Source organism: Falco peregrinus, chromosome 7 (assembly GCF_023634155.1).
Source record: "Falco peregrinus isolate bFalPer1 chromosome 7, bFalPer1.pri, whole genome shotgun sequence".
Taxonomy (NCBI): Eukaryota; Metazoa; Chordata; class Aves; order Falconiformes; family Falconidae; genus Falco; species Falco peregrinus.
Genome location: NC_073727.1, coordinates 12,432,452 through 12,460,422, shown reverse-complemented (window position 1 = coordinate 12,460,422; position 27,971 = coordinate 12,432,452). Strand labels below are relative to the sequence as shown.

The following is a 27,971-nucleotide window of genomic DNA, read 5'->3' as shown; positions in this document are numbered from 1 at the left end:
CTGAGTTTTATCTGATTTTATCTGACTTGACATTATTAATTTTTGTGCATTTTATCTTGAATAATCACTTCATCAGAACATGTAAGAACTGCCGAGTTAGATTCAGTGTACTTTTTGAGAAAGAAGTGGATTTAAGTTCCACAGTGAAGCACTACACAGCTTTGTCTTGGCTGACTTCTGTACACCTCCTGAGCATAAGCACTCAAGTGATCTTACAGTAGTCTGCTTTTCTCTGTGAATTAATGTCAATTTTTAGTAGCACAACGAAAATCCTGACAGACAACAATCTAAGTTCTTGAAGTTCAGTCGCCAACCAAAGATACTTTGACCAATCCAAAAATATTTCATCTTTATTTAAACATTCAGAACTGAGATATGAAGTGAAATTAACTGAACAAAAGCATCTGGCTTCGTTGACAGGTTGAAGTAAAAGCTCCTGTGGAGGACAAGACAGAGGCTGTCAAGGTCTACTTTTAATTTTATTGTTATTACAACATACACAGTTATCAGTGACTCTAGTTCAATTACCTGTTTGCAAAGTGCAGAGATGCACTGAAACAAGGCACGTATTCTGTTTAGATGACGCAACGTAGTAACTCAAGGGACCTTAAATAGAGCCTGCAGAGAAGTCTTGTTTCCATATGAACTCTTCCAGGTATTCACTTCCCTCACCACAGTTGTCAGCACAGGTGTACACCACTAGTGTTCCCCAGTCAATGCTCTCTCCAAGGCTGTCAACCTGAAGGTGGTTCAGGAGCTGTGGCATAATCTTGAAGGAAAAACAAAGGTTTAGAGGCAGGCCATAGCGCTCTACCCTTTCCCTGTGTCTCTTCCCAAAGATGGGTCCTGCATTCATTTATGTTCTCTTACACCAACATCCATCAAAGATAGTAAGTAACACAGCAGCTCAAAGAAAACAAATTTTGAATTCTCAAAGCAATGTAGTAGACGCATAGGGAACCAGACTTTTACACATTTGTAAACCACCTTCCATTTGAAATTACCTTCATAGCTATGTTTTGCCTTTGCATGACATTGTGTTCACCATACATATGCTTCTACCACTAAAAATTCTACAGCTCAGTACTTCCAGCCAGAGGTATTACCAATGCACATTTCAAAGGCTTACCTTTTTAAAAATAGATAGTACCAGACTCCTATTACTTAAGAGGTGGTTCTGTATTCACAAGTGCACCATTTTATGGAAGGTGCAAATTACAAGATGGGAACTTACCTTCTCTGTGTGAAAGTCTGCTAGGAAAAAGCAGTTACAGTAGTAAATAAGGGCTCAGTACAATTTAGCATAGTTAAGTTTGTAGTGACCTGTAGCACCTACCTTGCTGTAATGACAAGCCAACACCTATACAGTTAGATCCCATTAAGTCTGAACTACATTACCTGTATTTAAATGAATTTACATACCTGGAATTCAAAAACCCTTTTGGCACCACATAAACAATCTGGGATATCTTTTTCTTCAGGAATATTTTCACCTGATACCCAGACTGGGCCTTCTCCTCCTCTGCAGTATCTTATAATCTGAAATAGAGCAGAAGTTTAAGTTTGCAAGACTGTCTTTTCATCTTGGTATAAAATTGGTATTTACTGACACAGACAAAGCTGTAAAATAGTACACAGGAAAAGGTCAGTTCCTGTAAGTAATACCCATGGCAAAGTCTATCAGTTGCAAATCACAGGTTTTATTAACTATTTGAGTCGTGCAAGTATTCATACAGCATTTTTCCAATGATTCAGGAATAAACTGCAATGACTTCTATTTCTCTAATTAAGGGATCCAGAAATGCAAGGTCATGTATTTTATAGTCTTGAGATGGAAGAAGAACAGATTGATAATTAGCACATAGAAGTGTATAAAAAAGTCAGGAATGCAACCCTGCTCTTTCTGTTTGCTGTTCTGCATCTAAATGTAAGAGGACTGCCCCAACATCCAAGCAGGAGGTATTTTCAGACACTCATATCCTTTGTTGTTCTGTTACTATCTAAAATATTTACATAACAAATCAGGCATTATCAACAAAAGGACACTTGTGCAGATCAGTCAGCATGGGGATGGTCAGAGAGAGAGAGGTGATGAACCCACCCAGGGAGGGAACAGACTCCAGGTCTCCTTTCTAGGTATGCACCTTAACCCCTCAGCTACCAGGTAAAACATGGAGAGAATTCCTTCTTCCTCCACCCACCTTCATGGATTTTGGCCTATGTTTCTTCTGAATGGAACAAGGAACCATGCTTTTGTTTTACAAGGTGGCTTTTTCAGCCTCTTGTGTTAGCAAGAAATAGCACAGGGAGAGATTTGTTTTAAATAGTTGAAATTTTAAAGCCATCACTAATTTTTTCAACCTTAAAGAAAAAGCAAGCCAAACCAACCCCTGCCATGCAGCTGGTGACAGTGACAGAGCTCCTCTCTGCAGTTTTGGTTCTGCTGAGAAGGAGAGCCAACAGGGCCAAAGGTTGAGGAAGAGTGCAATGGTTCACCATGTCCTTTGGTAAAACCACTAGAGAGAATGGCCAGTCCTTCCCTCCACCATGTCGGCTTCAGTCTCTCCGTGTCTTTTCACCTTGACCACCTTCTGTCTGGGACAGATAAGCAGGTCCTAAATTCTTACTACAGCATGAATCAAGTTCCACACAAAAGGAAGGGTATGTTGGTCAAGGTGTGTAGAGGATGAGGAGGCATCCCCATTGCCATTTCTAACCGTAGGTATATAAAAGGCAGTGAAATATTTTGCAGGTGCAGCAGGATGCTGTGCCAGAACCTCTAAGTTCTAAGGATGCCCCATCTTCTGACCTGTTCTGGTTCAGCAGCTACTCGTTCTTTAAACATTCGGAAGATCTTGTCTTCTTCAGTCTCCTGTTTTGCCATCGCTTCCAATGTCTCTTCATCCAAGGACTGAAATGTTTCACCTAAGAAAAATAAAAAAAAACCCTAAAGGTTACAGGCTAATGCAAGACAGTCAAAAATAAAAAACAATATTGCACCTGTAAGTGCATTTTGCTGTCAAGAATTATTCCTGGCACACATCACTCTAAAACTTTTTTTGTGACATACTAAAATTCAGTCACACACAGATCCATTTACTAGTTTGAGTTGAATTTATACATAGATGTTAGTACTGGAATGCTGGAAATAAGTTAATAAAGTTTATGGCTCCCAGCTGGTATCACTGAGAATTCTGATCCTTCAGAACGTGACATCTGGAAAAGGCCACTCGTGCCATGCACGTGCCAGACCTTAAGTTTCTAGCACTGAAAAGTGCATCTGTTACATTCCAATGTTCACATTGACATGGGGCACTGAGCAGACTCGAGACAGCTTTAGACCACAGTAAGGGACAGCTGGAAACTCAGCAGCCTTCCCTGCTAACACCACAAACTCTCCACCCTGGGTGTGTTCAGAGCTGGCGTGGTAAACTGCAAACACACCATGAATTAGCAGGAGGAAAGCGGCCTGCACTTCAGCTGCATAATTCAAGGTCAATTAAAATAGTCTCAGAACAGTTTTCTTCTAGCACAGACAAGGAGATTTTGTTAAGTATCTTCCATAAACTAAGACAAACTGAACCAAGTCAAGCCAAGAACATCTAACTCAATCTCCTGATTCCAACAGCATCCAGCAGCAGGTGCTCAGGGCCCTGCTTTTCCCACTTGAGTTGTTCCTTACCTGCAGGAAGCACACAGGGACACAGCTCAATGCCCAGCTACCTGCAGCTTCACTGTGGGAGAGGAGGATAGAATGTCTGAAGAGACATGTATGAGGGGAGGACAGAGAATGTCTGATCTGACAGGAGATGAGAAAACAACTGGGTATTGTGAAGGAAAGTGAGAAAGATAAACGTGGTTATCTAGCAGCCAAAAGGTAGTGATTGTAGTGATATATAGCTGTGTAACTGCATGAATGGTTTCTGCCCTGAGCCTGGTGGTCCGTACATCTGGAATTTGTATCCAGGCTCAGAGATATAAATATGACCTTCTCTGTACCATGAAGTGTCTCTGGTTGCACCACAACCAGAGTCCGTGTCTTCGTACACCACAGAGCAGCAGCAACAGCCGCTTCAACAGTTCCTGAGATTGGGGCTTAGTAAGTCTCTCCCCTAAAAGTGACTTCCATTATGGGATGTCTGCAAAAAACTTGCATCAACAAATGACTGTAGATTTAGCCTTTTGTCACCAGGAGTTTACAATGAACGCTTTAAAAATCACAGTATTTTAAAAATGTGATACTGGCTTCATTAGGAAGAATTAGAGACGTACACGTTTACAAAATTACATTCTTACCTGCACTGCCTGTAGCTCTGAGTTCCTCTTGTTCTTTTGGGTCCTTTGATGTATCTACAGTTTCTTCACCATCATCAGAATCCACACTGCCATCAGCAGGAAATTCTGGTTCCTCAGGTTCTATCAAAATTTCATATTCTGGAAATAGGAATTCATTATGCTCTGGAATTGCACTCTCCGAGTCATCTACAAAAGATAAAACAGATTCCACTTCACAATGTCAACTCATACTTTGCATCAGTCTCCACAAAAGCTACATAGGAAAAATATAGCACAAACATTGCATAAGCGAGAACAATTTACATCATTGCTGGGCCTGATTTAAAGGCAAGAAACATTTTATATTAGGGACAGTAGAAAACTACAACAGGTGACATGTTGCTTTGAATCTCTGTAAATCCAAGGTCTACAGAAGACAGACTAAACAGTCTTTTGTTTAAATGCAGCTACATTTTAAAAACCAAAACCTGCAGTGTGACAGCTCTGCACACATCTCATTCTAACCAGCACATGCACACAAATTAAGTGTGTATCGGGTGCCCTGAGACTGCACCAGTTTTCTTACTTTTCCATTACATATTGTGAGTAGGCAGCTTCCACAAACGCATCAAGTATATCTTCTGTAACAACAGTACTAATTATGTGCAGGTTTCTGCTGTATCAATTAAATGTTTTAAATGCCTGACCCATAACTTGACTTGAACAAATCGGCTTTTTATTCTGCTTACTTCCACTTCCTACGAAGTTTTTGGGACTAGTATCCCACAATGTATGATTGGTGATACATCGCATGCACCGAGCTTCATTGCCCCATTGTTAATGGGATGCTTCTGCAGCCTAAAAAAATATTTTAAATACTCTGTACTTGTCTCTTCAAAAACCAGCAAACAAGCAAACATATGGATGAGACAGGAGGGCAGGGAAGAGGATGGGTTAAGAAAAGGGTCCCTAAACCAGCACCCTCATGGACACTCCTCTTTTCACCTACTGATGTGATTCTGTGAAGGCACCCCCTCTGCATGTTCCTTTACAATTTACAAATAAGCCGTCTCTAAAAGTAGCCTGCAAAGAGAAAAGAATTGGTCTAAATCCTTTCACTTTTTTATGACATAGGGCAAGAGATCAAAGGTGCGCCTCAAATTAACCTTCCACGAACAAAAAAGGTCCCACGTTCTTATGTCTCATTAACGCTGAAGGGGATGAAAAGCACCTGAAAGAAGTGCTGGTGGTTTCCTGACAAACCCTGAAGGACGCGAGAGCCCTGGCCACCTTTTCCCGCCCTCGGCAGGCCCTCACCGCCTGCCACCACAGCGCGCCCCGCGCCTCAGGCGCGACGGACCCACGGCCGGCCCGCAGCGCGACCCCGGCCCGGCCGCGACTCACCTCCGGCGGCCAGCTGCCCGCAGACCCGCCGGTGCCCCTGCCGCCAGTCCAGCGCCTGGTGCTCGGGGCCGCAGTAGGCGGCGCGTCGGCAGCGCCCGCAGGCGCGGGGCCCCAGGCAGCCGCAGACGCGGCAGAGCGCGGCGCCGCAGCCGAGCCGGCGGGGGAGCGCGGCGGCGGGGCCCGGCGGCGGCTCCTCGGGGGGCGGCTCCTCGGGGTAGGTGTCGTTCCGCCGCGGCAGCTGGTTCCGGAACACTGCGGGGCGAGAGGCGGCGCTCAGCGTGGCGGCCGCCGGCGGCCGCAGCCCGCTCCTGCCCCCCCGCCCCCCGCCTCACCGCAGAGGGGCCCCCGCGGACCCGGCAGGCGGTAGCAGGCGGCGTCGCGGCAGGCGAAGACGAAGAGGGTGCGGTGGAAGGCGTCGGGGCGGTGGGGCAGCGGCGCGTACAGCTGCAGCAGGAAGGCGCAGGGCTGCTGGCAGCGGCCGCAGCGCAGGGTGGCGGGGCCCGGCAGCCCGGCCTCGCCCAGCCACGCCGGCCGCCCCCCGACCTTGCTGGGGAAGTAGGCGCTGCGCAGCCGCCAGGCGCTGTCGGGCCCCGCCGCCTCGGCGAAGCCCAGCTCCACGCCGCGCTCCGCCATGTTGCCGGCGGAAAGAGGCTCCCGCCGCGCGCCGGAAGCGCCCACCCCCAACGGCCGCGGTGGGCGGGGCAAGGGCCCCGCGCTCCTCCTCCCCCCGCGCGGCGCGGGCGGGGCTCGCTGAGGGAGCCGCGGCGGGCAGGGCGGCAGGCGGCGCCCCGGGAGGCCAGCGGGAGAGATCACACACAGGTTAACGACGCTGCTTTAATTCAGTTTTTAAATACAACATTCATGAAGTAATTAAAGTAATGCCGAGTTGCCTAAAAAACCCCCACAGTCAACCAACAAACCCAACGCAATCAGCACTTCTGGCTGTGGCCCAAGATCTGATTTGCGCTCTCGGTTCCAAGAGCCTTATGCTAACATGTAGCCAGCCAGCAACGTACTTCTCTAAATATTAATTTTAATAGCAAGTCTTTTAATTCCCTGTTACATTTTCACATCCATGAAATATTCGAAATCACGTTCCTTCTTCCAAGTCTAGAAAAATGCATTTAAGTAGCCATTACACATCTCTTTAAATATATATATATATTAAAAAAAAAAAAAAAAGGACAATGTGTAATCTGTTTTCAAAAAACAAAACGACAGTGAGGATACAAACACAACTCTAACCCTCACGGCAACGGTTTGTAAGTGGTAAGGGAGAGCTGCCCAGCCAGAAAACGTCACCCCGCTCACCGGGCAGGGGGACCCCCGCCTCCCCCTGCCCCTGCTCCGGCCGCAGCGGTCCGGGTTCTCAGCAGCCGCTTATGTCCCGTCGCAGCATCAGGAGCCACTCAGAGTCGCGCTGCCACAGGTTTCTGTACAGGTATCCTAGCGTCTAACAGGGGAGAAAGAAAAAAAGTACACACTTATCATCAAAATGCCGTAAATACCACTCCATTAAACTACTTTTTATGTTCCTCAGTCCTTCGGCTTCATATTTCAAATACAAAAGGGAGATTCCAAGCTGCAGTCAATGACACAAAGTATTGTAAAAAAAATATCAGTAGGATTGTTATATAGATAAATCTAAGGAACTAGTTATTAGGGAAAAACCACTACATCTAATGTATGTGCACTGTCCAAAGTAATTCGTAATTTGAGAAGCTCTTTTCAACTTAATTAGGGAACACTTACCAAACATGTCCAGGATTTTATTAACAGCCTCTTGATTTACATTGTAAGTGAATCCATTGGACCTACAGTTAAAAGAAAAACCCTTTTTTCTTCAATGAATATTTCTTGTTCCGGTCATTTCTACATAAATAATCAGAATTAAACATTTTCATAACTACATCAAATTTTTCATCCTAACAGCATACATATCAATTTTAAGGACATGGCAGACTTCTAATCAGATTGTACTCAAGGATAGTTACAGTTTCTTTATCCTTCCTCTTGTTCACAAGTCCCCATGTCTCTCTCCCCCCTCAGTTTTTAATAGGGACAACTGCACGAAGAGAGTTTTTGTTTGTTTTCAGTCCTGTAATTTTCAAGACTCTTGCAAAACGGCACCAAATCTTCAGCTGATACCAAATTCTGTTGCACTTGATTGAAAGGGGAATATAGTTACAGACATCTACACCTAGCACAGTGACATGGCAGGGGATGTTACAACAGTACTTTGAGCACTTTCCAAGAGCGCTACAAGCCTTAACTGATACATTTTCTTATGCCTCTGTTCAGGAAATAGCTCAGGGTCATCAGCTGCCAACTACGTTCTGTGAAACGCTCAAGACGATGAGGGGACTTGTTGTATCAGGGACTCCCATAGTTATACTTCTAAACACCGTTAAGAAGCACCACAACACAAATTCATTTGGTAACAGGAATGCATGTCACTGCATTTTTGTGTAACAATACCTGTTTTTTAATCTTAGGTCTATAAACTATGAACTGTATATAAAGACTTTAATGACTAAGCTTTCAGTTAAGTTGCTCTGTGATGTTAGTGCTGACCCCCCCCCCCCCAAATTAGTAGTATCCTTGATTATTGCTTACATTGCCTGATGAGGCATACTGTAACACACAGAGTAACTCTTTTATTAAAAATAAGCAAGACTGTTCTCTTTGCTTACCAAAGCCTTGGGAGAAACTTTGAAAACCAAAAGGTAAAAAGGGAGTCAGAACAGCCTGCTAGCGAGTTAATGCATTTTGTTGTTGGGTCCCACAGGAGTCTTTTCACCGGGAAGGGTGTGTGGGGGTGGGGGTGGGGGTGTGTGGTGCACCTTTGCTTCTAAAACATGTACAGAAAGGAATTAGCTGGGTCTCCACCACGACTCAGGTAAATCAAATCAGCCTTCAGTTGACTGGTGCTCAGGCAGTTGAGATTCTACTGTTCTGCTTCATACTAATAGCTTAGTCATTAAGAATTGCCAGCAAGACCACACACGGACTTCTATACACCAAAAAGCCAGTGCTCTTACATTTTCTTCTTCTTTGCTGCACCTAGTTGCACAAGAGCTGCTAAGGCATTTTTCTGCATGTCAGAAGACAGCGCTTCGTAACACTGCGTATTCCCTACAGAGAAAGCAGAAACACAGTTGAAAGCTTTATCACTGTCCATTAACAGGCTACACTTGCAAAATCATATTTTATAACGGCTGTACACACCCTTCTCAAGAAGTTGAAAAACAAAGTTGCGTGCTCCAGGTATAAACTGCTTCTCGGTGAAGGCTTCTTTTGTTTCCTTTGAGAGGTATCTGAAAATTAGCTAACGATAAAAAAAAACAATTAGCACTTCTTTTCTTTTGATTGTCAGCTTGTTATGAATTTCAGACATGTCCTCATAAGTACTACTGTTAAACTTTGAAAAGGGCAGGAGAGGAACTCAAAAGGTATCCTTAAACAGAGCACCTGGAATTTTTATTACTGTTTAACAGGCATGAGAATCCTAAGTAAAATAAATAAATAAGATTCAGTATTACTATAATAGTTACCTTAGACATTAGTTTAACATTCCTGTTCTCACAATCAAAAACTGTAATTTTTTTAAAGCAATAGCTGTTTTACAGTTGGGAAAACCTGGGCAGATCAGTACAAGTTCAGCCCAAGTCACACACCCGATCATTAACAGATACCACTAGGTTCCAATGTCTACAGCACCACCAATCTTATGCTGACGTATCTCAGATTTTAGCCTGTGTTTTTGCATACTTTGCTTATTACGTTGCTTAATCTAAGTGTTCAGTCTTATTAAAAACTTGGAAAACCAAAACTATTTAAGGAGCTATACGGATGCCATTAATAATTCCCCAAAAAGCTATTAGATACGAGATGCAAACTCATTTCCATACTTGGCAGGACAGCCCACATAAAATGAACTAAGCAAGAGCTCCTCATAAGAAAAACCAATGAACCTGATAGCAGCACACTCCCCATGAGGCTTATAAATCCATAACAGGCCATCACATTACAATTTAGTCAATTGGAAAAGTCTGAGCCAAAAGCTGAAATCAGGATCCTAGGGAGAGGGTGGTGGTTTAAGATATTAATTACTGCTATTTCTCAACTCTTGCACTCCCCAGCCATAAAAACAGTCACTCTTTATACAGCAGAAGTATCACAGCTATCCTAGTTTCCCTGTAAAACACAGGAGGAAGAAAAAAAGGATAATTTTCTGAACAACAACATACCTGATAACCTTCCACAAAAGGTCTAAACATAGCTGACAAGAAAGATACTATACCACTTCCTTTGTCAGTAGGGTAGATTTCCTGTTGACTTGTTTGAATGGCATCACATTTTGCGAGTAGAAAACATCCTTCCTCAAAATCCTGGGAGAGAGAACCATAACTGAAGTTCTGACATCTACAGTAAGTGCAGCTACCTTTCCCCACAAAATCAACAACAATAAAACCACAACAGGACACCACTTTTATTACTGAACTTGGTCCTCAAGAGACTCCAATCAACATTTTCCTATATACCAAAAACACCCTTATAAAAAGGCAGTGGGAACATGTTCTAAAACACAGCCATATCTCAATGCACAACACGCCTAGGAACAAAGAAAACAGCTTGTGGCTGGTATTGTAACAGCGAGCCTGAGCTCCCTCAGGATTTTGTCAGAATAGGGCCAGGTTGTCTGGTTTAGGGTTTTTTCTGTGGGTGTTCTTTATTTATTTGTAAAGTCAGGGTTTGCCTTTATCTCATGTCCACTGTTTGTGATAAACGATAACGTAGTTCACTGACCTGCCCTCTGCAAAAGAGGCAACACAATGGCCAAAAGTTACAAATTACGGAAATGTCAATGACAAAACCATTTTACTGCCAACATGGGCATAAAAAGGGAGGGGACACAGGACACACACACACACACAAAGAACATGAGAGGGTGGGACACAGACATGGCAGACACATGGACAACTAGAGGGGTGGGTTGCTAAGAGATCCCTCAACATTACAGTGACTCCTTCATTTGACTCCAGTAAAGTCAGTCATAGCCAGTCACCTTCCTGTTCCCTGCTTGGTCCTGGTACTTAAGAAAAGCTGCAAAAGGCAACAGTTGCTAACAATGAAAACTAAACATAACAGTGCCCATCGGCCTTTAAAAAAAAGGCCAAATTCTCTTCTATATAAAAATCTGTAAGATTTTAATATAATTTGCAAGTCTTGATGAGTCTCAGGAAAATTATACTTCTCTCTTTTTTTAATGCAGGAAAGATCACAGGTATCACCATCAGATATTTGGCCTTAGTGTTGATAAAAGTCACGTTTAACCAGTTTTAAATCCAAATAAAAACTACACGTGGACTTACCAGTTTATATTGGGTGTAATGTTGAACCAGTTTTTTTACTAATAAACTTGCGCTCACCTGCATTTCAAGCTGGCTGGACTAGAGCCAGCTTTGACCCAGCAGGATGTGTACAAACTGACACGCCAAGTCCTACAGAGAGCAAAGTGCTGCCTGCAGTTTTCACAGCTTGCCTGGGTCCAGCTGTGTTAGAAGAGCACGCAGATGTACTGAGCCTTGCAAGAAGGCAGTATGCTGGAATAATACTGGCTTCATAGGAGTATGGTTGTATGGGGCGAGTGAAACGATGGGAAACTCTTTTCAAGCAAACAGGTTGCAACTAAAGCTTCTATAAGACTCTAAGAAGGACGCTTATGCTATCAGGAAAGTTCGCCCTTCAAAAACCTTCACAGGCTGCATCACCTCAACTCTGTAGAAGATTTTGGCTGCAGAAATGTAAATCAAGCCCTACTATAAGCACTCACCTCATAGTGCTCACAATGTACTTATTTGAATCTACACGAGATAAATGCCAGTAATAAAAAGCTAAAAATGGCTCAACCATAAACCATCAAATATTAAAAATAAGCCTGTTAATGCTCAGGGACATCAAAACCTTCAGAGTTCAGGGTATAAGAGGCACCTGAGCCATTGCACAAACGCTACAGAGCAGATACCACCATGCGGTGCAGTTGAGGAGCGGTGGGTAGAGGCGGGTGCAGAGGCGTGCGCTAACCGATGAGGCACTGGGTGTTGGCACAGTTCTCTGGTAGCCCTGCATCACAGACCACACACGTGGAGCTACACAAAACAACTGATCACAGCTACCCTAGAAGGGGTATAATCAACCACAGGACAACAGGCACTTAAATGTAGAACTGCGTACTCTATTTGTCAAAGGTAACAAGGGCATACAATGGTTGATCATTAATTGGTATAACACCTATAGTTTAACCTTCCGAAAGAGCAGCAGTGCCCCTCTGCCGCACAGTCTGCAAAAGCTTTGAAGAAAAATTATCCAGGTGTACCCTCAATGAAAATTACTGTTTTGCTTCTGCACTGACAGAACATACCCACTCTGTGACCAAATTAAATTAAATCTACATTAACACTGTTTTCTTCACAGCCCAAGTTCTCTTTCATAACTGAAAGAGCAACAGGACAGTATTTACACTTCATTTAAAAGACTGCTTTATGTACATTTTTATATCTGTGCTAGGAGACTGGTAGCTTTATAAAAAAAAAAGCCAAACTTCTGCTACAGTTCATTTTAGTCGTTCAGAATTGAGCCATTTCTGGATTTTTATTTTTTTACTGGAATAGAGGGAGAAAAAAAAGGTTGCATACACAACCTTGTGGATTCAGACAATGTTTTGCAACTAACCAAATGATCCCCTGTTAAGTTCTCCCTCCCACTTACAGATCAAGTTGATATCACTGTGTTTATCGCAAAGCACTTGTTTGGCAAAGCCCTGATACCAGATGCTATTTTAGTTGGCTGTGTTACTGACTATCAGTATTTTTGTATAAAGCATGTTTTTACCTTCAATGAAATGCCAGGAAAGAAGATGAATTCATCAGAGAAAACATCTCTCAAGAAGCTGAAGCAGCTATAGACTTCCTCTGAAAAAAATATTGTAAAGTATTGTTGTATAAAAACATAATTTTAAACATGTAAGTGAAAAGCCATTTACTCCTTATTTTAAAGGGAGTACCCACTTCAGATAAAATCTGGAGTTGACGTTAAAAGCATACATACGTAATACAGCAGAAACCACTGCAACAGAACATCCAAGCACTCTAAGCACTTGATCCAACTGTTACCAAAAGGAAAGAGCAGGGAGTTGTAGCTTCTCAGAACATGCATTAAATACCACGTAATCAGATGCTGCACAAAACTAAGGTATTTATCCTGTGAAGTTTCTTTAAGAGCCAAGAATTGGAAAACATTGAAATACTTCAGAAATAGTAGTGGGAAGAGAAGAAAGACTGCAAACTGGCTGTACTGCATGCAAGTGTGAGCTGTGCTAGTCTGCTCAACTCCAACAAAGTCAGACACTGAGGAACCGGGATCAGCTCTTCTTAACCCTGCCCTCTCAACACAATATACCTGCTTTCAAAAGTATCAAAGGGTAAACAAACAAAAAAAGCAAGTAAAATACCCCCATCCCCTCCCAACACATCCACCTGATGTCATGGGACCTTATCCAGAGTATAACGGTCTCAGGTAGCTCCCACCAGCTGTCACAGGAACTTCATGCTCCTCTCACAGCTGACAGCACAAGGAGCAAAGCCAGCAGACTCTCAGGGCTACCCAAACGTACCTTTTCTGAAGCTGCTTGTCATCTGCAAGGCAACTGCCACCAGAGATGGACGCACAAACACATTCAGCAGCTGGTTTCTGTAGGTGGCACACATTAGGATGGCCAGAGCACGCTTAAAGACGATTTCCCCTACGGCTCCATCTTCCACTCCTTTATCATTTAGGACCACGTGGCCATTGACAAGCCGAGCAATGTTTGAATGCAGGGTGAGGCCAGATATGACTGCTTTTTTGGCACACAGGTTATCTAGCAGGAGAAGGCAACACTCAGGAAGATGCAAAAGGGAACATAACGGTATTGAAACAGCCTAAAATGCACCAGAATTTCATGAAGTTTTATCACTGAAGACCAATTATTAAATCAAACATTGTTAGAGAAACGTTATAAAATAATCCACACCAGGAACTGGCAGCCTAGGCATACTATGAGATGGGGGAGAGGAAAAATACTTGACATTTCTCTAATGAAAGCACTTTAAATTCTTCCACTTGCTAACAATGAAAAATACTTCCTTTGTCTCTGGAACAAGTATTCTGAGCCTCCAAATAAAAGAGGATAGACACACTAATCGGTAAAGAAACAGAGACCATACTTCTGCTTAGGCATTTTTGACACTACAAGTTTTGAATCAGATGCACAAATCTTGGTAATGTTTTTCCTCAGTTCTCACATACAAGGAAGGCGTCACCCCAAATTAAGTTTAAAGAAATCCTAATGTAAGTATCATTACATTATATGCCTGCTCAAAGAGAAACCAGACTGTACTTAAACCCAAACCTCTTCTAATTTCATAAGACAACCCTTTTAAAATGCCTAAAGCAAGGAAGTGTGCGGGTTTGGGTTTTGTTGTGGGGTTTGGTTTTTTTTAACAGCAAAGTTCTCTGAAGGCAGGCGTGAGTTCCACAAACCTCTGGGCTTTGGTCAGGCTTTTTTGTCAGTGTGACACACCACAAACTTTATTCAGATAAAGAGCAGCATCTCAAGTCTTGAAAATACAGTCACCTTTTTAGAACACTTTACACTTTAAACACTATCAAAACATTCCCTGTGACAAATGTGAACTCTGGTAAGCAAGGAAAGAAGCAATAAAAACTTCTTATTGAACACTAAAATACACTTTACATGTTCACAACACCACAAGCGTATCAAATCCATATAGCCTCTGATAGAAAAAACCCATAATTTTGTATTCTTTCCCCTTAACATATATTTCACATAGAATCTCCTTGCATCTTCTTTGCTCCTTCAGCCTACTTTGTTCCAGTTCTGCTCAAGTTCCCAAGTTTCCTGATGCAGTAAAAAGCAGAAGCCTGAGCAAGTAATTTTGCAGTTCCTGTTTTTAAGATAAAATTTCTAACAGCCAAGCAAATGTTCTGCTTGTAACAACCAACCAGTATGACAAAGGCAGAAACAACCAGCTGTCTGGAGACAGAGGAATGGACAGGGTACATGTAGTTGCTGACTTGGTGATGTTGCTAAGTTAGCCTTTAAAATGTATTTATTCTTTCAAATTGAATACCATTGAAAACAAAACAACAAACTCTTGTTTCTAGGCAACTGATGCCTAGAGCAGGGCCAGCACACTCCCAACAAAATCTGCTCAGTTGTTGTCATTGCTCTATTTCATCACCATGCTTATTGGCTATTCCCTGACTACATCTCAACTCTACTAAAGTGAAAGCTTACTCACTGTTGCTAAGAAAATAAACAAAATAAATAAGCAAACCCAAATGTGGTTATGTTTTTCAGTTTACTGTACGGTAAGATTCTAAACAATGTTTAAATATTGCCATGAAATTCTTCCTTTTACCAGTTTGGCAGAAGCAGACCTTGTCTGCATTCACTGCAGTGCAGACCCCTGAAAGGAGAAGTGGTTTTCCAGAAATGACGGAGTTCTGTTATAACTATAGCCTGCTCCTATTTCTTTATTGCAGTAGTGAGAGGGAACCCCGATTATACACAACTACAAAAGCAAAGACCCATAGCTTAAGTCTACCTACAGTGAAAAGGTAAACATACTTGCATTACACATTATTTTTTCTTTGCTAGTTTTACTACTAATGTCCTAAGGCTCTGAAATTAGTTACCTGTGTCACCTTCGTTCACAGACAGAAGTTTAAAACAATTGTTCAGATAGTTTGGAAGGAGAATCAGCCTTTCATAAGCCAATATATACATATACATAACATATATAAAGAGTGTGTGTGTGTGTATGTAAATATATAAATAAAATGACCAAAGAAGCCTTCTACCCAAGTGTCATCAGTGTTTCTGGGGATAAAGCAGAATTTAAAAATAAATAGACAACTTAGTTTTGATTTTCTCTCACCCATTTGTTTCCACTAGTTCTTTGCCACAGTAACAACTTACACTATAGTCAGTATCAAGCAATAAATATAGCATTACAGCAAGTTAACTGCTGCATTCAGACAGACACTAGGCAAATCTCAGTGCTCTAATAGAAATACCTTATAATTTCCCCTTCATCCACACCTCAGGATATAACTAAAATATCTGTTCTGCTTCCACCTAACTGTTTTTCAAAGTATTATCTTCTACAGGCTAAGTCAGAACCTGTCAGGTTTTAGCATCATTTTTTAGCATATCCTAAAATCCATTTACAACTCCGAGAAAACATGCTGTAAAGTTGTCACCATACAGTGCTTCCACAGAAATATAATTTATCCTTCATAAACAACAGAAGGAATAGAAATAACACTTTCTCTGCATACCAGGCCATTCAACGAATCCTCCAAAAGTCTGAGTTAAGCCTTTAAGCCACTGGGTTTTTTCTATTAGAAGTTCAAAATCCATGGCTGGCAAATTCTGGAGCAGGACAGCAGCAACTAGCACCCATGGGCTCAAAACCATGTTTTCTATTTGCAGGAGCTCCATTTTATAAGCTACGTCACTGACAAATTCTTGGATATCCTCAGATGGCTTTTGGGGAAGATGCCTGAAAAGAACAATGCAATTCAAGGTCAAGCGCTCCAAAAACTGGAATATAAATCACACCCTTCCTTATTTCTTCCATATTGCTCCTGGATCTATAACTACTTTACAGCACCTAACATCTGGAGGGTGATTCTATGTCCTGTGTAGAACAGAAGTACAGAGCATAACATCAGTAGCTTCATGACACTATTTGAAACACATCTCTCTGTATTGATGCTGTGCACTTGCTATCTCGAAATAAAATTCAAAAGCATTGTGTTTTATATAACAAATTGCAAAAGCCACCCAATCCAGTCATAACTACAGGTCCCTGGCACATGATCACATAACACACTTTGCAGTAATAAAGCAAGAAGGGAGAGAAAGGCAGAACTTTTAAGTGGCAAAACCACCAAATTCTCAGAAAACAGAGCTTTGCCTGGCTCACGTATCACATTAAATTTTAAAATGGCATCTTCTCGACACAGTGCAAAGCTATTCAAGTAACAACCTGTTTCAGAAACACCCAATCACAAGCACGATAAACCTCTGCTCAGACAAAACAGGTTCGGCGGTCTGAATAGTCAGATGGAGGGGAGGGGAGAGAAGTTGAAAACAAAGTACAAGAGAATATCTTCATTATTTTACATAGGTGAGGACTAAACAAATGCTTTTCCTAGGCATACACCACGGAAAGATGTGGTACCTGGGAACCAAATTGTATGGGCACCGACTGATTCTCCCAGATGCCAAGGTTCTAAGTGATACCGGCTGGCCAACGTAGATATGTATGGTACCAAAATTGTCACTGAGGATTCTTCTGGCTTTTAACAACCCCTATGAAAATGGGAAGAGTAAAACTCAAATTTTGGTGCCACAGGGTGTATATACATCCACCTATGTTCTGTTCTTAAGGAATTTACATACAGATGTAGATTCTTTGGGCTTTGGGACTCCCAGGAGTTCATATGCATAGAGAGATTCTTCTAATATCCTCTCATAACTGATGCTGATGGGAACAAGGTACGTGTCAAAGACTTCACGTTTAAAAAATGGTTCCATCACAATGCTGAGAAGACCTGCAAATTGAAAAAAAAAAGAAAAAAGTGAACCATTTGTCTTTTTTGAGGAAGGAAAAGCAACTGCAATTTAACTTTGAAAAAGATACCTTCAAATTTTAGAAACTGATTATAGGTGTGCACTGTGCCTGTTCTCTTGTCAATCAAGCAGAAGCACAAAACATTGCTCAAGCTTTAAAACAGAAGGCAAATGTAAGCAATGCATTTGGACAGCTTGTTTGTGCTTTTTGCAGCAGTGCTGCTCTGCACTCAAACAGCATCTTTCTTCTGCCCATTACTCCTACAGTTAGCTTACAGTATTTCTCTGCTGGTCAGGGGACACCTATTTTCTAGAAAGAAAAGGGCGAAGAGTTACGCAATTAAGTACACAACAGGGCAAAGGGAGAGAAAGCAGTAGAGTGCTAGAGACGTGTATTGCCATTCTTTGTATAGCCTTGGAATTCCAAGCATAGTGTTTTCCACTATTCTGACAGGCCTCACCAGTTTCCCACCACTTTAACATCCCTTCCTGTCTGAAGAACTTAGTTAGTGGCACATAGCCACTAACGAAAATATAAGAATCATAAAAAGTTCCAAGTGTTCAACAAACCTACCAAACTTTGGAGTCAGAGTCTTGGCAGTGCGGCTTCTAGTCCCTTCAAGAAAAAATTCAATTGGGGCATAGCCACTCTTCAAATGTAAAATAAAAAGAAAAGCTGGTCAGAAAAAAAACTTTTCTTCTTTACTGCCTGTAAATAGTTTCAAGTACTTAAAATGTAAGTAAGGGTTTTTTTAATGGAAGCCACGCATATCTAACTTCAGTAATTTCTAAGCTCATATTCATCCATTGCATTTGACACACCATATAGTTAAATTAACAAAAATACTGTGTCTGTCATGAGATACAGGCACATGATCCAAAGCAAGTGATGAGCAGCAATTTGTTTAGTACCTACTGTTGAACTATAATAACAACAGAGTGCATGCATGCTCTTCACCGACAGTAATTCTGAGGTAGAATGCATTTAATCAGATCACAGTGAAGACTTTCAACCTCATAGCTATAATATCATGCATATTTCACATGAATCATTCCAACACAGTATTTCTTAAGCATACATTTTTAGAGTTCAATAGTTTATTTACCCTTAACATCGTTTTTACATATTCAGCAAACACTGCCCAGTAGAGTCTGTTCCCACCAAAGGAACGTCGCATAAAAAAGGCACCTGCCCTTCGTAGCAGCTCACCAACTATCTTCATTCCTAGGAAATCTGAAAATCAAACAAACACCAAAACCACACACACAAAACCTATTGATTAATATCAGCTGTCACAATCAATCACTTTCTATATATACACTGATCCAATTGCCAGAATAAAGAACTCTTCCAAGAATTCTGTTGTTACAAATACCTTTCTTTGCTCTCAGATTGTCTGCAAGACTTATGTGAATGTGAATGGCATATTATAATATGCTTGCTTTTTTTTTTGGGTAAGCAGCATTCACTTAGAGCAATTTATTTTCATAATTTAGATGGCCAGATCTCAACCATAATAAATACTTAAGTTTTGAAGTAATTGTCTCTCTCACCTTCAGAAAAATCAGTTACCACTAAATATATCCTAGAAGACACAGAAATTAAATAGGATAATATAGTGTAACTGGTTAGTTATGATTCTGACTCATCACTTTGTACACCAAACTGGTTAGAAGTTTTTAGTTTTCTAGTTTTAAGCAGTGATGGTCAACACTTGTCAAAACCAGGAAACACTTAAATGTTAACAAATTTATTAGGGAAGCATTTAAAACAAGTCTACACATCAGCTGGCCATGTGCCGCTTCAACCTCCTTGCCACCTCAATCCATGAAACACTTGAGAACAGATATTTGATCGGTAAAATAAATTCACATTTCCAGCTAAAACAGTGACAATAACTGCCTTGAAGATGTCATATAATATGTCACACACACATATGTATGTGAGATAGATATCTATGTAAAAATATATGAAAAAAATAGATAAAAATAAACTGGCTACAGGACTATGGGCAGCCATAGTAGCTGTCAGAGCTTCCCATGTGCAGAGGTCCATCTTCTTCCCTTAATCTCCCACCACCCTCCCTCTCTCACTACAACACAGACTGTATCCCACCCTCCTGCCATGTCCTCAACAACCTAACCAGGACTGACTCCATGCTCAGCGCCCCTCCCCACCACACACTGCCACCCCACAAAATGGGACTGAAATGCATCCTTTCAAGCCCACACCACCTCACCAGCTCTGTGCCTCTAATCTGACCTGCTCCCAAGACCTGAGATAGAAACCAAATCCCAGCACCAGCCAGATTCCCGCTAATGCACCGTATGAGCATGTACTCTGGTGTTACTGGTAACTGTTTACCTTCCCTTAGCTAACCCCCACAGATCTATCTGCATCCTACTTGAAGCCAAGCGATAACTGACAAAGCAGAGGCACTTTCCATCTATATCAGAAAAGCGTCTCTCCACTCAGCACAGGTACCACTTGAGAGTGAGTTTGTAAACCGCATCTTGTGAACCTCTAACACAGTATGCAGTAAATACAACTACAACCATAGGGAACTGTGTTTTCTCCAGAGGAATTTAAAATACTACACATGTGCAGCAGTCTAATCAGGCTGCAAGCCCCTAATTCTGAAGAACTTTGACCCCAAAACACCTGAAAAAATGTTAATCACTAAAAAAATAATCCCTCTAAGATGAACTAATAGTATCTTAAGATACTGTTTTGAGGCCCAAAACACAAAAAGGGTCTAATCCAAAAGTCAGCAAAGGATTTCACTGATACCTATGGCAGCACGTGACCAGATTCTGAACAATATGCGACAGGTAAGCAGCTGCAACACCTTGATCAAGGCAGCTATGAGACATCAACTTCTGATTACACCAGAATCTAACCCGCAGCACCCAGAGGCAAGATAGCACTAACTCAAAGACCGGCAGAATCTTGTCTTCCCTAGCAAGCACATTCTCCCAGCTTCTGCTAATTTTCTGCTGGTCTTCCTAACCTCTGTAAAAGCAGACTACAGGAGAGCAGCAGGCTCCCAGACCTTAGCTAGCTTGCCTATGCACATTACAGTGCTGCACCAGACCTAAGGTTGCTGTCTGCCTGCTTGGAAGACCTGGTTGATACCCAAGACTTCCAAGATGAGGTTTCTCAGTTAAGTGCTGCCAGAGTCCAGATTTTCAAAAAGCACATTAACTCAGAAGACATTTACTGTTAAAGTCTTCAGGAATTGATCTCCACAAATATACTGGCTTAATCTGCTTTAGAATTAAGTATGTCCAAAATTGTGACCTCTGATGTGAAATTTCCTTTCCCAGCCAGTTCTGCTCTCAGCACTCCACGTAACAGAGTTCTGCCAATGCTTCAAGGGAATCAGCTGCATCAGCAACAAGCGCAAGGGTCATATCTGGTTATTATGACAACACTTGAAACCATATATCACAAAAGATTCTCCATACACAGTACATCTTGTGCAAGTTTTTGCCTGTTCCCAGGCCAAAAAAGCAATATAGAAGTCTTTTTCACAACATCTATCTTTGCCCCAGCCTTGGATCTATAGACGGGGTATTACTGGGTGAACTTGCTATGAAAAAAATGATCTTTGATTGGACTCGGCAGCAATGAGAAGCTTTCAGACACTGTTAAGTGTCTCACCCAAGGAGGTTTGAACAAGACATATTTGGAACAGAAGTTAAACACAACTACTTATAGTAGCAGCTACCAGACCCCTTGCTACTGATTCTCTGAATCCTGAAAACATCATCAAAAGAACATACTTGCCTATTCCTGCAGCAATGACAGGCAAAGCCAAGTCATACGTGTATAGCAAGTAAGACAGCATCAAAAAGTCTACGTAGCTTCGGTGACTGGGCAGCAGTACAACGGGATGCTCCTGAATGGCGTGTTGTAACTAAAAAAAACCAGCACAAACAATACTGTTCCAACATTTATAGACTGTTGAAATTTGCAAATACAGACCTTCACAGGCTTTAAGGCAAACAGAAGCTGATTTGTTTGAGGGTGGTTTCTCTGTCCACATGCTCTATACCTTTTTCAGCACAGAACCATAGGAAACTTGGAGCAGTAGTTTTCAGACTAGCAACCTGTGGTTCACAAGCATTACAAGATTCAAAAGCCAGAGCCACCTCACTACTTGATAGTCTAATTCAAATCCCTTCTGATAGGGATGGGAAACCCAATAAGGGCTGTCAGGGCTGACATTGCTGTCTTCCAGGAGAAGCATTACACCCTCCAGAACAATGAATGAATGCAATGAAACAGGGGGGCAGCAGCTCTCTGGAAGACTGAGGCAAACTTAAAGCATCTCCTGCCTCAGAGGCACACAGTGTTTCACCACCCTTAGCCGTACGAAGGTTTCTGCAGAACAGCCAACCCACTCAGCCAAATAAAATGAAGTTTTCAACCCCAATTCAGCTAAATGCATTACTAAATTTAAAATAGCAGATAGAAAAAACTCTTTTCACTGACACAAGGCATTCCTTACCGCACAAAGTGCTTGGAAAATGTAAAAGAAGTCCTGCTGACTGTTTGCCTCTCAAATACTTATGTATCATCTGCCTTTCCCCCTATCCATTTACTAAGAAATGCAGTAATAAACACAAATGCAGTCTTTTTTTTCCAAAGGCTATTTTTCATATTTGTTACTTGGTGCAAAGATTAGAGTCTTTGTTCAAGTGACTGGTATGAAAATATAACTTCCTCCCTCAGTACTCACTCTCTGCATTCCTTCTTCATTCACACAAACTCTCTGGAAAAGCTGTTTAAATATTTTGCTCAGAGTAAAGGCAAAAAATCTGACAGCTCCTAATTGCATGCTGTGGCCCATCTCATCCAGGATTTCCATGGCTTCTTCTTGAATAATATCAGGCGATTCTCCCATCTCTTTTGCTAACTGATGAGAAACAAAAACAAAATAGCAGTGAGATGTTTCCTTCTCCTTGCTCATGCACGCTGTTTTATGTGCCACAACAATTATGGCAGAACTACTGCAGTAGTCAGCAAGATTTTATTTTGTGATAGGCATGCATCTAATCATACAGAATCCGTTCAGTGTCAGCCAACAAGAGAAAGCCAAGTTAAAGCTGTTCAAAAAGCAAGAACGAGCTTAGATCTCAATGGTGGGGGGCAGGGTGCGCAACAACTTCCTCCCCCACCCCAAACACACCAACTGAATGTTTTAGCCTGTAGCATCTTCATGGGAGACCTAAGTTCAAAGAACACTTCCTATATTATCAGTCTGAAGAAGGCTGTATGCTACTTTCTTTGACTAATAAAATTAAACCTATGTTTGCAGAGATATTCACAATGTAAATCTTTCAAGTGCATTTGGGTTAGATTTTTAAGACTTGGCTGAAGAACCTCAGCCCTATCACCATTCAGTTTCTTTGTAATGTATTACTTTGGCAATGGTCAGTTGAAATGCATACAAAGCGCTGTCTCTACAAACTTTGCGTATCGGTTATCCTTTTTCTGTTGCTATGCTTACTCCCTTTTGAAGTTTCTTAAAACAGATTTAAATAATGGTTGCCCCTCCTATTTGATACTTTGATTCTAGAAATATTTAATGGGCAAGTTAGTCTTTTACTGTTACGGAGTGAGGAACATGCCTTTAACTGAACATGGAGGAAAGAGAATGGCAGAAGAAAAAGCCTCCAAAAAAGCATGGCTGTTTAAACACCAGCACTGCTTACCTATTATTTCTATTTTGTGACATACGAGAAAATCCATCTCTTCCAATCTACCTCCATATACCACCTTACTATCATATCTACTGGTTCAATTGTGTTTTAATAAATGCATTACCCTTCATCCTGTGTATTTCCACATGTAGCTATAACTGATTATTTTAACCATTTTAAATGGGAAAGAGATACTGTTCTCATTCACCAATAAAAGGCTTACCACACAGCTGATCCTGCCTGAATTAAGTGCACACCCACTACAGAACTAAACACTTACACCCCAAAATCAGGTATCAAAACCTCAGACTAGTCATATAGAGCAAGCTAAACCAAATGCACTTAATTTCACATACTGAACATTAGTAACCTCAGCAACTTGTAACAAGAACAAATTCTATTACGCCTGTGTAACCCCTGCCCAGACAGGAGGCCCACTGATCATAGACTGTTGGGCATATTGCCAAAGGCAGTCTCAGTTAGATACTTCCAGTAATCTCTAGTGCAAAGCTGATAACTAGTTTGGAATGGCAGGTCTGCTAACCACCCTCAACCACTTGACACTAGCCAGGAAAACAATTTTCCATCAAAAAAGCAGCACTTCAGAAGAAAACATCAAAAAAATGTCCTATCAAATCCTTTGTAAAATATTTTCTTTCAATAAATGTTTTAATGTTTCTAAAGTTGAAAGATTCTTTTTTTTATTATTTTATTTCATACTACTTGGCAATTCATGATGGCTATATACTTTGTAGAACATGGTGTAGTCTGTCACTTTGTAACAGGTTTTGATGTATCATAGGTAACACTGACCATTTACAAAAACAACAGAAAAATTTTAGGGTAGCCACTCACTCAGGACTAACCAAACCATCATATATACTTCTATTGGCCTGGAATTACTTTCCATCAATACTGAAAATAGTTACTCTGCTAACTAACACACACTTTTTATTTCAGCCATTTCAACACAATGTAAAATATCAGCCAGTTTGACTATAAAATATTTTATTCATTACAAAGTAGCAGCTGCCCTTCATCTCAAAACAAAAATAGTTACATCTCAGACAGTGTTTCTAATTCAAAGAATTCTCTGTGAAATTTAACCCTCATTTTAGGGAAAGTAGCATTTATGACAGATTCATCAATATACCACTTGCCTATTAAATCCCTACAAGGCATCCTCAAGGTACAAAAATGTCTATTAAGAAGAAGAGTGTTTATGACTTTCACAGTGTTGTTCTGTGGCAAGGACAGTGGAGGAGGGGGCAGGGGGAAAGCCAAGCACATTAGATAGGTTAGGTGGTGAAGTGTTGTATATGCAAACTCAAAACACTATTTCATCAGTGAGCTATCCAACAGCTTTAGTGGCAAGTCCACGGTAAACTGATATTTGTTTTTCCTGCCAACAGAGTACAGCTCTTCAGCTACTGATTATTTGGACCATCCTTCCAACTACAGCTATCATGTTTGACAAGGTCAGCAATAATCTTTTTTTCCCCTGCTGCCACAGAAATCTTGGCTGTGCTCAATTTATCTCGTCTTACAGCTCAGTGTCCAGACTCACCTGCTTGATAACATATTGAACTTGCTCTGACTGGAGAACAGCACTTTTGATAGCATTTGGCTTGCAAGGTGAAAGTCCCTTGTAGATCACAGGAGTATAGCATTTCATCGCATATCTCAAGTCACTGGACAATCGTCTTTCCTCCAAGATATCTTCAAACTCATCTCTTTTCTTTGATGTGAGCTCTTTCTGCTAGGAACATACAAATACAGAATGAGACACTGTCTCGAGCCATTCAGTGGTCTGCTTGGCTGCAGTACCAAGGTAATGGCATGCAACATTTTCGCAGTGTTTGGGGTTTCTTTTTAGCTTTCTATAGAGCCTGCATTCCACACTCTCAGTGCATGAACAATTACCTGCTTGGAACAACACTGCAGAAACAAACTAAAAAGAAGAGAGAAAAAAAAAAAAAAGCCAACACAAACCCCCAACCCTTCCCAACCTCAAAGATCCCCAAATCACCCTATGCCACATGTTACTTAATTCTGCCCAACAGGAAGAAGTTAAGAGAACACCTGGGCTTTGAAAGTTAAAGTGCCTTGCCTCCAGCCTCTCCATGATTAATAGGTATTAACTAAAACACCTTTGGCTCCAACTCTCACAGCTGCATGAAGACAATGCCATGAATGATATTAGAAAAACACAATCATGAACACAAAAAAATAATCCCTGCTACTTTTAGCTGCATCAAGGACATTAGTGATCTGTGTTGGCCTGCCCCAAGCTTGGACGTAAGATACATAAAACACAATCAGGCAGGAACAAACCAAAAGAACCATTATCAGCCACATGAAGATCAAAACGCAATATGGTGCACACATAGGTAAAAAGAGAACACAGCCTCTAAGCAACCAACACCACTGCTAAGCAGGAAAGCAAACAGTACGTGAAGAATTAATTGTGGATCCACCCCACTGCAGAAATCTCGATGACAAAACTCCTCTTGAGCCAGTAGGCATCCCCTGCGCTGGAGAGAGATGTCTCCTATTATCTCCTATAACACCACAGTTCGTATGAATGATGCCTCAGTCTTTCCATAACTGAAACTGTATTTCTCTGAACTTCAAAACATCAGCAATAGCCACCAGACAAGGAAGGCAACTGCAGCAAGCCTCTGTGAAACATAAATATAGACGTATTGGTTGTGATCAAGTATATTTATTAGAAGAAGATGCTAAAAATAAAAATGCTTATGTCTTCCCCTACAGCACCACCTGAAGGGTAGCACAGGCACCCCTTTCATTCATTCTGCCTCCTCTCCCTATACACAACCTGTGCAGAACCAACCTGATAATGAAGGATAAAGCATGTTGTTTCATCAGCTCTTACAACGACCTTTTCTGATGTTGAGAGGAAAGCCTGGCCAGCAAACACATGGAGGAACACCAGGAACAGACAAGCAAAATGCCCAGCAATGGCAGCTGGGTTTTCAACCTTTGGAGAGGGAGTCAGGTTTCACTGCCAGCTGACCGTAGCCACATCAGCAACACCATCAAAGCAGCTGACATTTTAAAGTAGAGAGCAAACATTTAGTTCCTGTTCATTCATCAAGACACTTTGGCAAAACAAAACAAAAAAAAATCCCACAAATTGGGAATACCTCCACTTAAGAAGCACAACAAATCCTTCAAAGTCTCAATTGTATCAAAAGGCATTTTCATTTTATCAGGGAACACAAATCCTACTGTAATGTTTGACCTTCTCATATTTCCCCCCCCCAGTAGAGTCAAATTTGGATACCATCCTTCTACTATGGTACCATTTGGGAAAACATCCAAATTTTCTTTCCATTACTGTACTTCAGAGAATTGTCCCACAGTTAACTGCAGAATGAACTCTCCAGGCACATTTAAAACAATCCTATACAAGGTATTAAACCCAGGCCTGTATTCATTTAAAACTTTTAGGGTTTTTTCCCCTGCAAGATTTAGCATTACAGTTTTCAATCTTTATTCCACAGCTTTCAGCTAGCTGGTGTTTTGCAAGAGATTGTTAAGACTGAAAATAGTTTGTATTAGCCATCTGTTGACACTGACACCTTATATCAACCCCCATGATTAAAAATAAAACAGAAAATAAAATCCCTTATGCTCTGTAAGAGTGAAAAAAGATAGCTCAGAACAGAATCAGAAAAATTAGGTGGCTCTATATATACACCTGCTTAGATCAGTATGTGACAAGTCATTGCTCAAAGAATCTAAGCAACGTTTAGGTCAACTACCAAAGTTTAAATCCTGCGATGTGCAACTACACAAAACCCAGACAAAGAAACCCAGCACTCAGCTCGGGTATCATCAGCCACATCAGCAGTCACCGCGCTGCTACAGCTGTTCCCCAACACGGCTCTGGTGAGTGCTTTTGCAAAGGTCATGGCCCATTGAAAAGTCACCTCTCTGCTACTTTTTTGACCCTTCCAGATTTGATGTGCAACTGATTGCTCTCCATGGCAATTGTTATTTTCATACCCTGTCCATGAGTAGTGCTGAGGGAGCCAAAACACACACTTTACCAACCGCTAAAGAAGAACGGTGCTTTTACACATGACAGCCGAGCTGCTGGTCCAGCTTCAGTTGCCAACTGGTAGAGAGCACACAGAGTATGTGCTGTTGGTGACCTTGGCATCAGAAAATTCAGCTACACGCACTGTTCCTGCAACCCTGGTGAAGCACAACAGCAACACAGCAGGAGCCTGGAACACACCTGCCTCCGTACAACCTTCGGCGGCAATAAAACATGGGTGCTCACGATCATCGTGCTTGGGATAGCAGCGTACAGCCAAGGAGGCACAGGAGAGAAGTTTGGGAACCTCTGGCAAAACCAGCTGTTTCCCTCCTCCCCCAGTCCCCCCTCCAAATGCAAGCAGAGAGGGGGGTTTAGCACCCACACCCAAATCTCCTGGTCTGGGGCTGGCATAGGAGCTGCAGAGGGAAAACAAGGTCACTGGTGTCAACGCAGGAGAACCCGCTTCAGCCCCTCCACCGCCGCCACCATCTGCCAGGCCGGCCACCGGCCAGCACCTCCCTGAAGGTGGGCCCCACCGCTCTGGTCGGTGCTTCACGGCGCTCGGGGCGGGGGGAGAAGCGGCGCTCGGGATCGGGAGCTGTGACTGTCGCGACACGACAGGTGCTGGGGAAGCAGCTGAGGGGACGCGGGCTCGGGGTGCGCAGCGGCGGGGGAGGTGAAGTCGTGAGGGGGGAACGTGCGGTCCCGCCCGGCCGCCACCTGCCCCCGCAAGGCCCGGGACAGGCCTCGGCGCCCCCCGCAGCCCCCGCGCCGGGGTCGGGCCGGGCAGGCTGCGGGCCACACACC

General features: G+C 42.1%; 2 protein-coding genes across 4 annotated transcripts in view; both read right to left on the bottom strand.

Moving 5' to 3' along the window:
• Nucleotides 1–332: 332 nt before the first annotated feature.
• On the bottom strand, nt 333–6,348 carry PDCD2 (programmed cell death 2). Of its 2 annotated transcripts, XR_008748080.1 has the most exons (7): nt 6,012–6,348; nt 5,680–5,931; nt 4,297–4,482; nt 2,810–2,925; nt 1,423–1,539; nt 529–769; nt 333–436 (listed from the first exon to the last, which is right to left on the bottom strand). XR_008748080.1 is itself a non-coding variant. In XM_055810486.1 (6 exons), the coding sequence occupies exons 1-6, from the start codon at nt 6,310–6,312 to the stop codon at nt 608–610; spliced, it is 1,134 nt and encodes a 377-aa protein (XP_055666461.1). In that variant the 5' UTR covers nt 6,313–6,348; the 3' UTR covers nt 461–607. The 2 variants fall into 2 exon arrangements, 1 of the variants encoding a protein (XP_055666461.1); XM_055810486.1 differs by lacking the exon at nt 333–436 and having other exon boundaries at nt 461–769.
• Nucleotides 6,349–6,499: 151 nt separating this feature from the next.
• GNPAT (glyceronephosphate O-acyltransferase) overlaps nt 6,500–27,971 on the bottom strand; it is a 21,883-nt gene continuing 411 nt past the window's right edge. Inside the window, exons 2-16 of one of the 2 annotated variants that reach the window (XM_055810482.1) lie at nt 24,663–24,854; nt 22,132–22,308; nt 21,177–21,306; nt 18,493–18,620; nt 17,961–18,036; nt 17,216–17,367; nt 16,995–17,125; nt 16,087–16,310; nt 13,355–13,600; nt 12,574–12,653; nt 9,930–10,070; nt 8,908–9,007; nt 8,721–8,814; nt 7,432–7,493; nt 6,500–7,132 (exon numbers count right to left, since the gene is read on the bottom strand). In XM_055810482.1, coding sequence (XP_055666457.1) covers nt 7,089–7,132; nt 7,432–7,493; nt 8,721–8,814; nt 8,908–9,007; nt 9,930–10,070; nt 12,574–12,653; nt 13,355–13,600; nt 16,087–16,310; nt 16,995–17,125; nt 17,216–17,367; nt 17,961–18,036; nt 18,493–18,620; nt 21,177–21,306; nt 22,132–22,308; nt 24,663–24,854 — 1,977 coding nt within the window. In that variant the 3' untranslated portion in view covers nt 6,500–7,088. The remainder of the gene's footprint in view (nt 7,133–7,431; nt 7,494–8,720; nt 8,815–8,907; nt 9,008–9,929; nt 10,071–12,573; nt 12,654–13,354; nt 13,601–16,086; nt 16,311–16,994; nt 17,126–17,215; nt 17,368–17,960; nt 18,037–18,492; nt 18,621–21,176; nt 21,307–22,131; nt 22,309–24,662; nt 24,855–27,971) is intronic. The other variant, XM_055810483.1, reaches the window with a different exon arrangement.

Excerpts from the sequence above, each read along its gene's own strand:
- PDCD2 (XM_055810486.1), bottom strand. The coding sequence starts at position 6,312 with ATGGCGGAGCGCGGCGTGGAGCTGGGCTTCGCCGAGGCGGCGGGGCCC. Across the intron at positions 5,932-6,011 it reads TCCGCGGGGGCCCCTCTGCG|TGTTCCGGAACCAGCTGCCG; the intron begins GTGAGGCGGGGG and ends CTCGCCCCGCAG. Across the intron at positions 2,926-4,296 it reads CAGAGCTACAGGCAGTGCAG|GTGAAACATTTCAGTCCTTG; the intron begins GTAAGAATGTAA and ends TATTTTTCTTAG.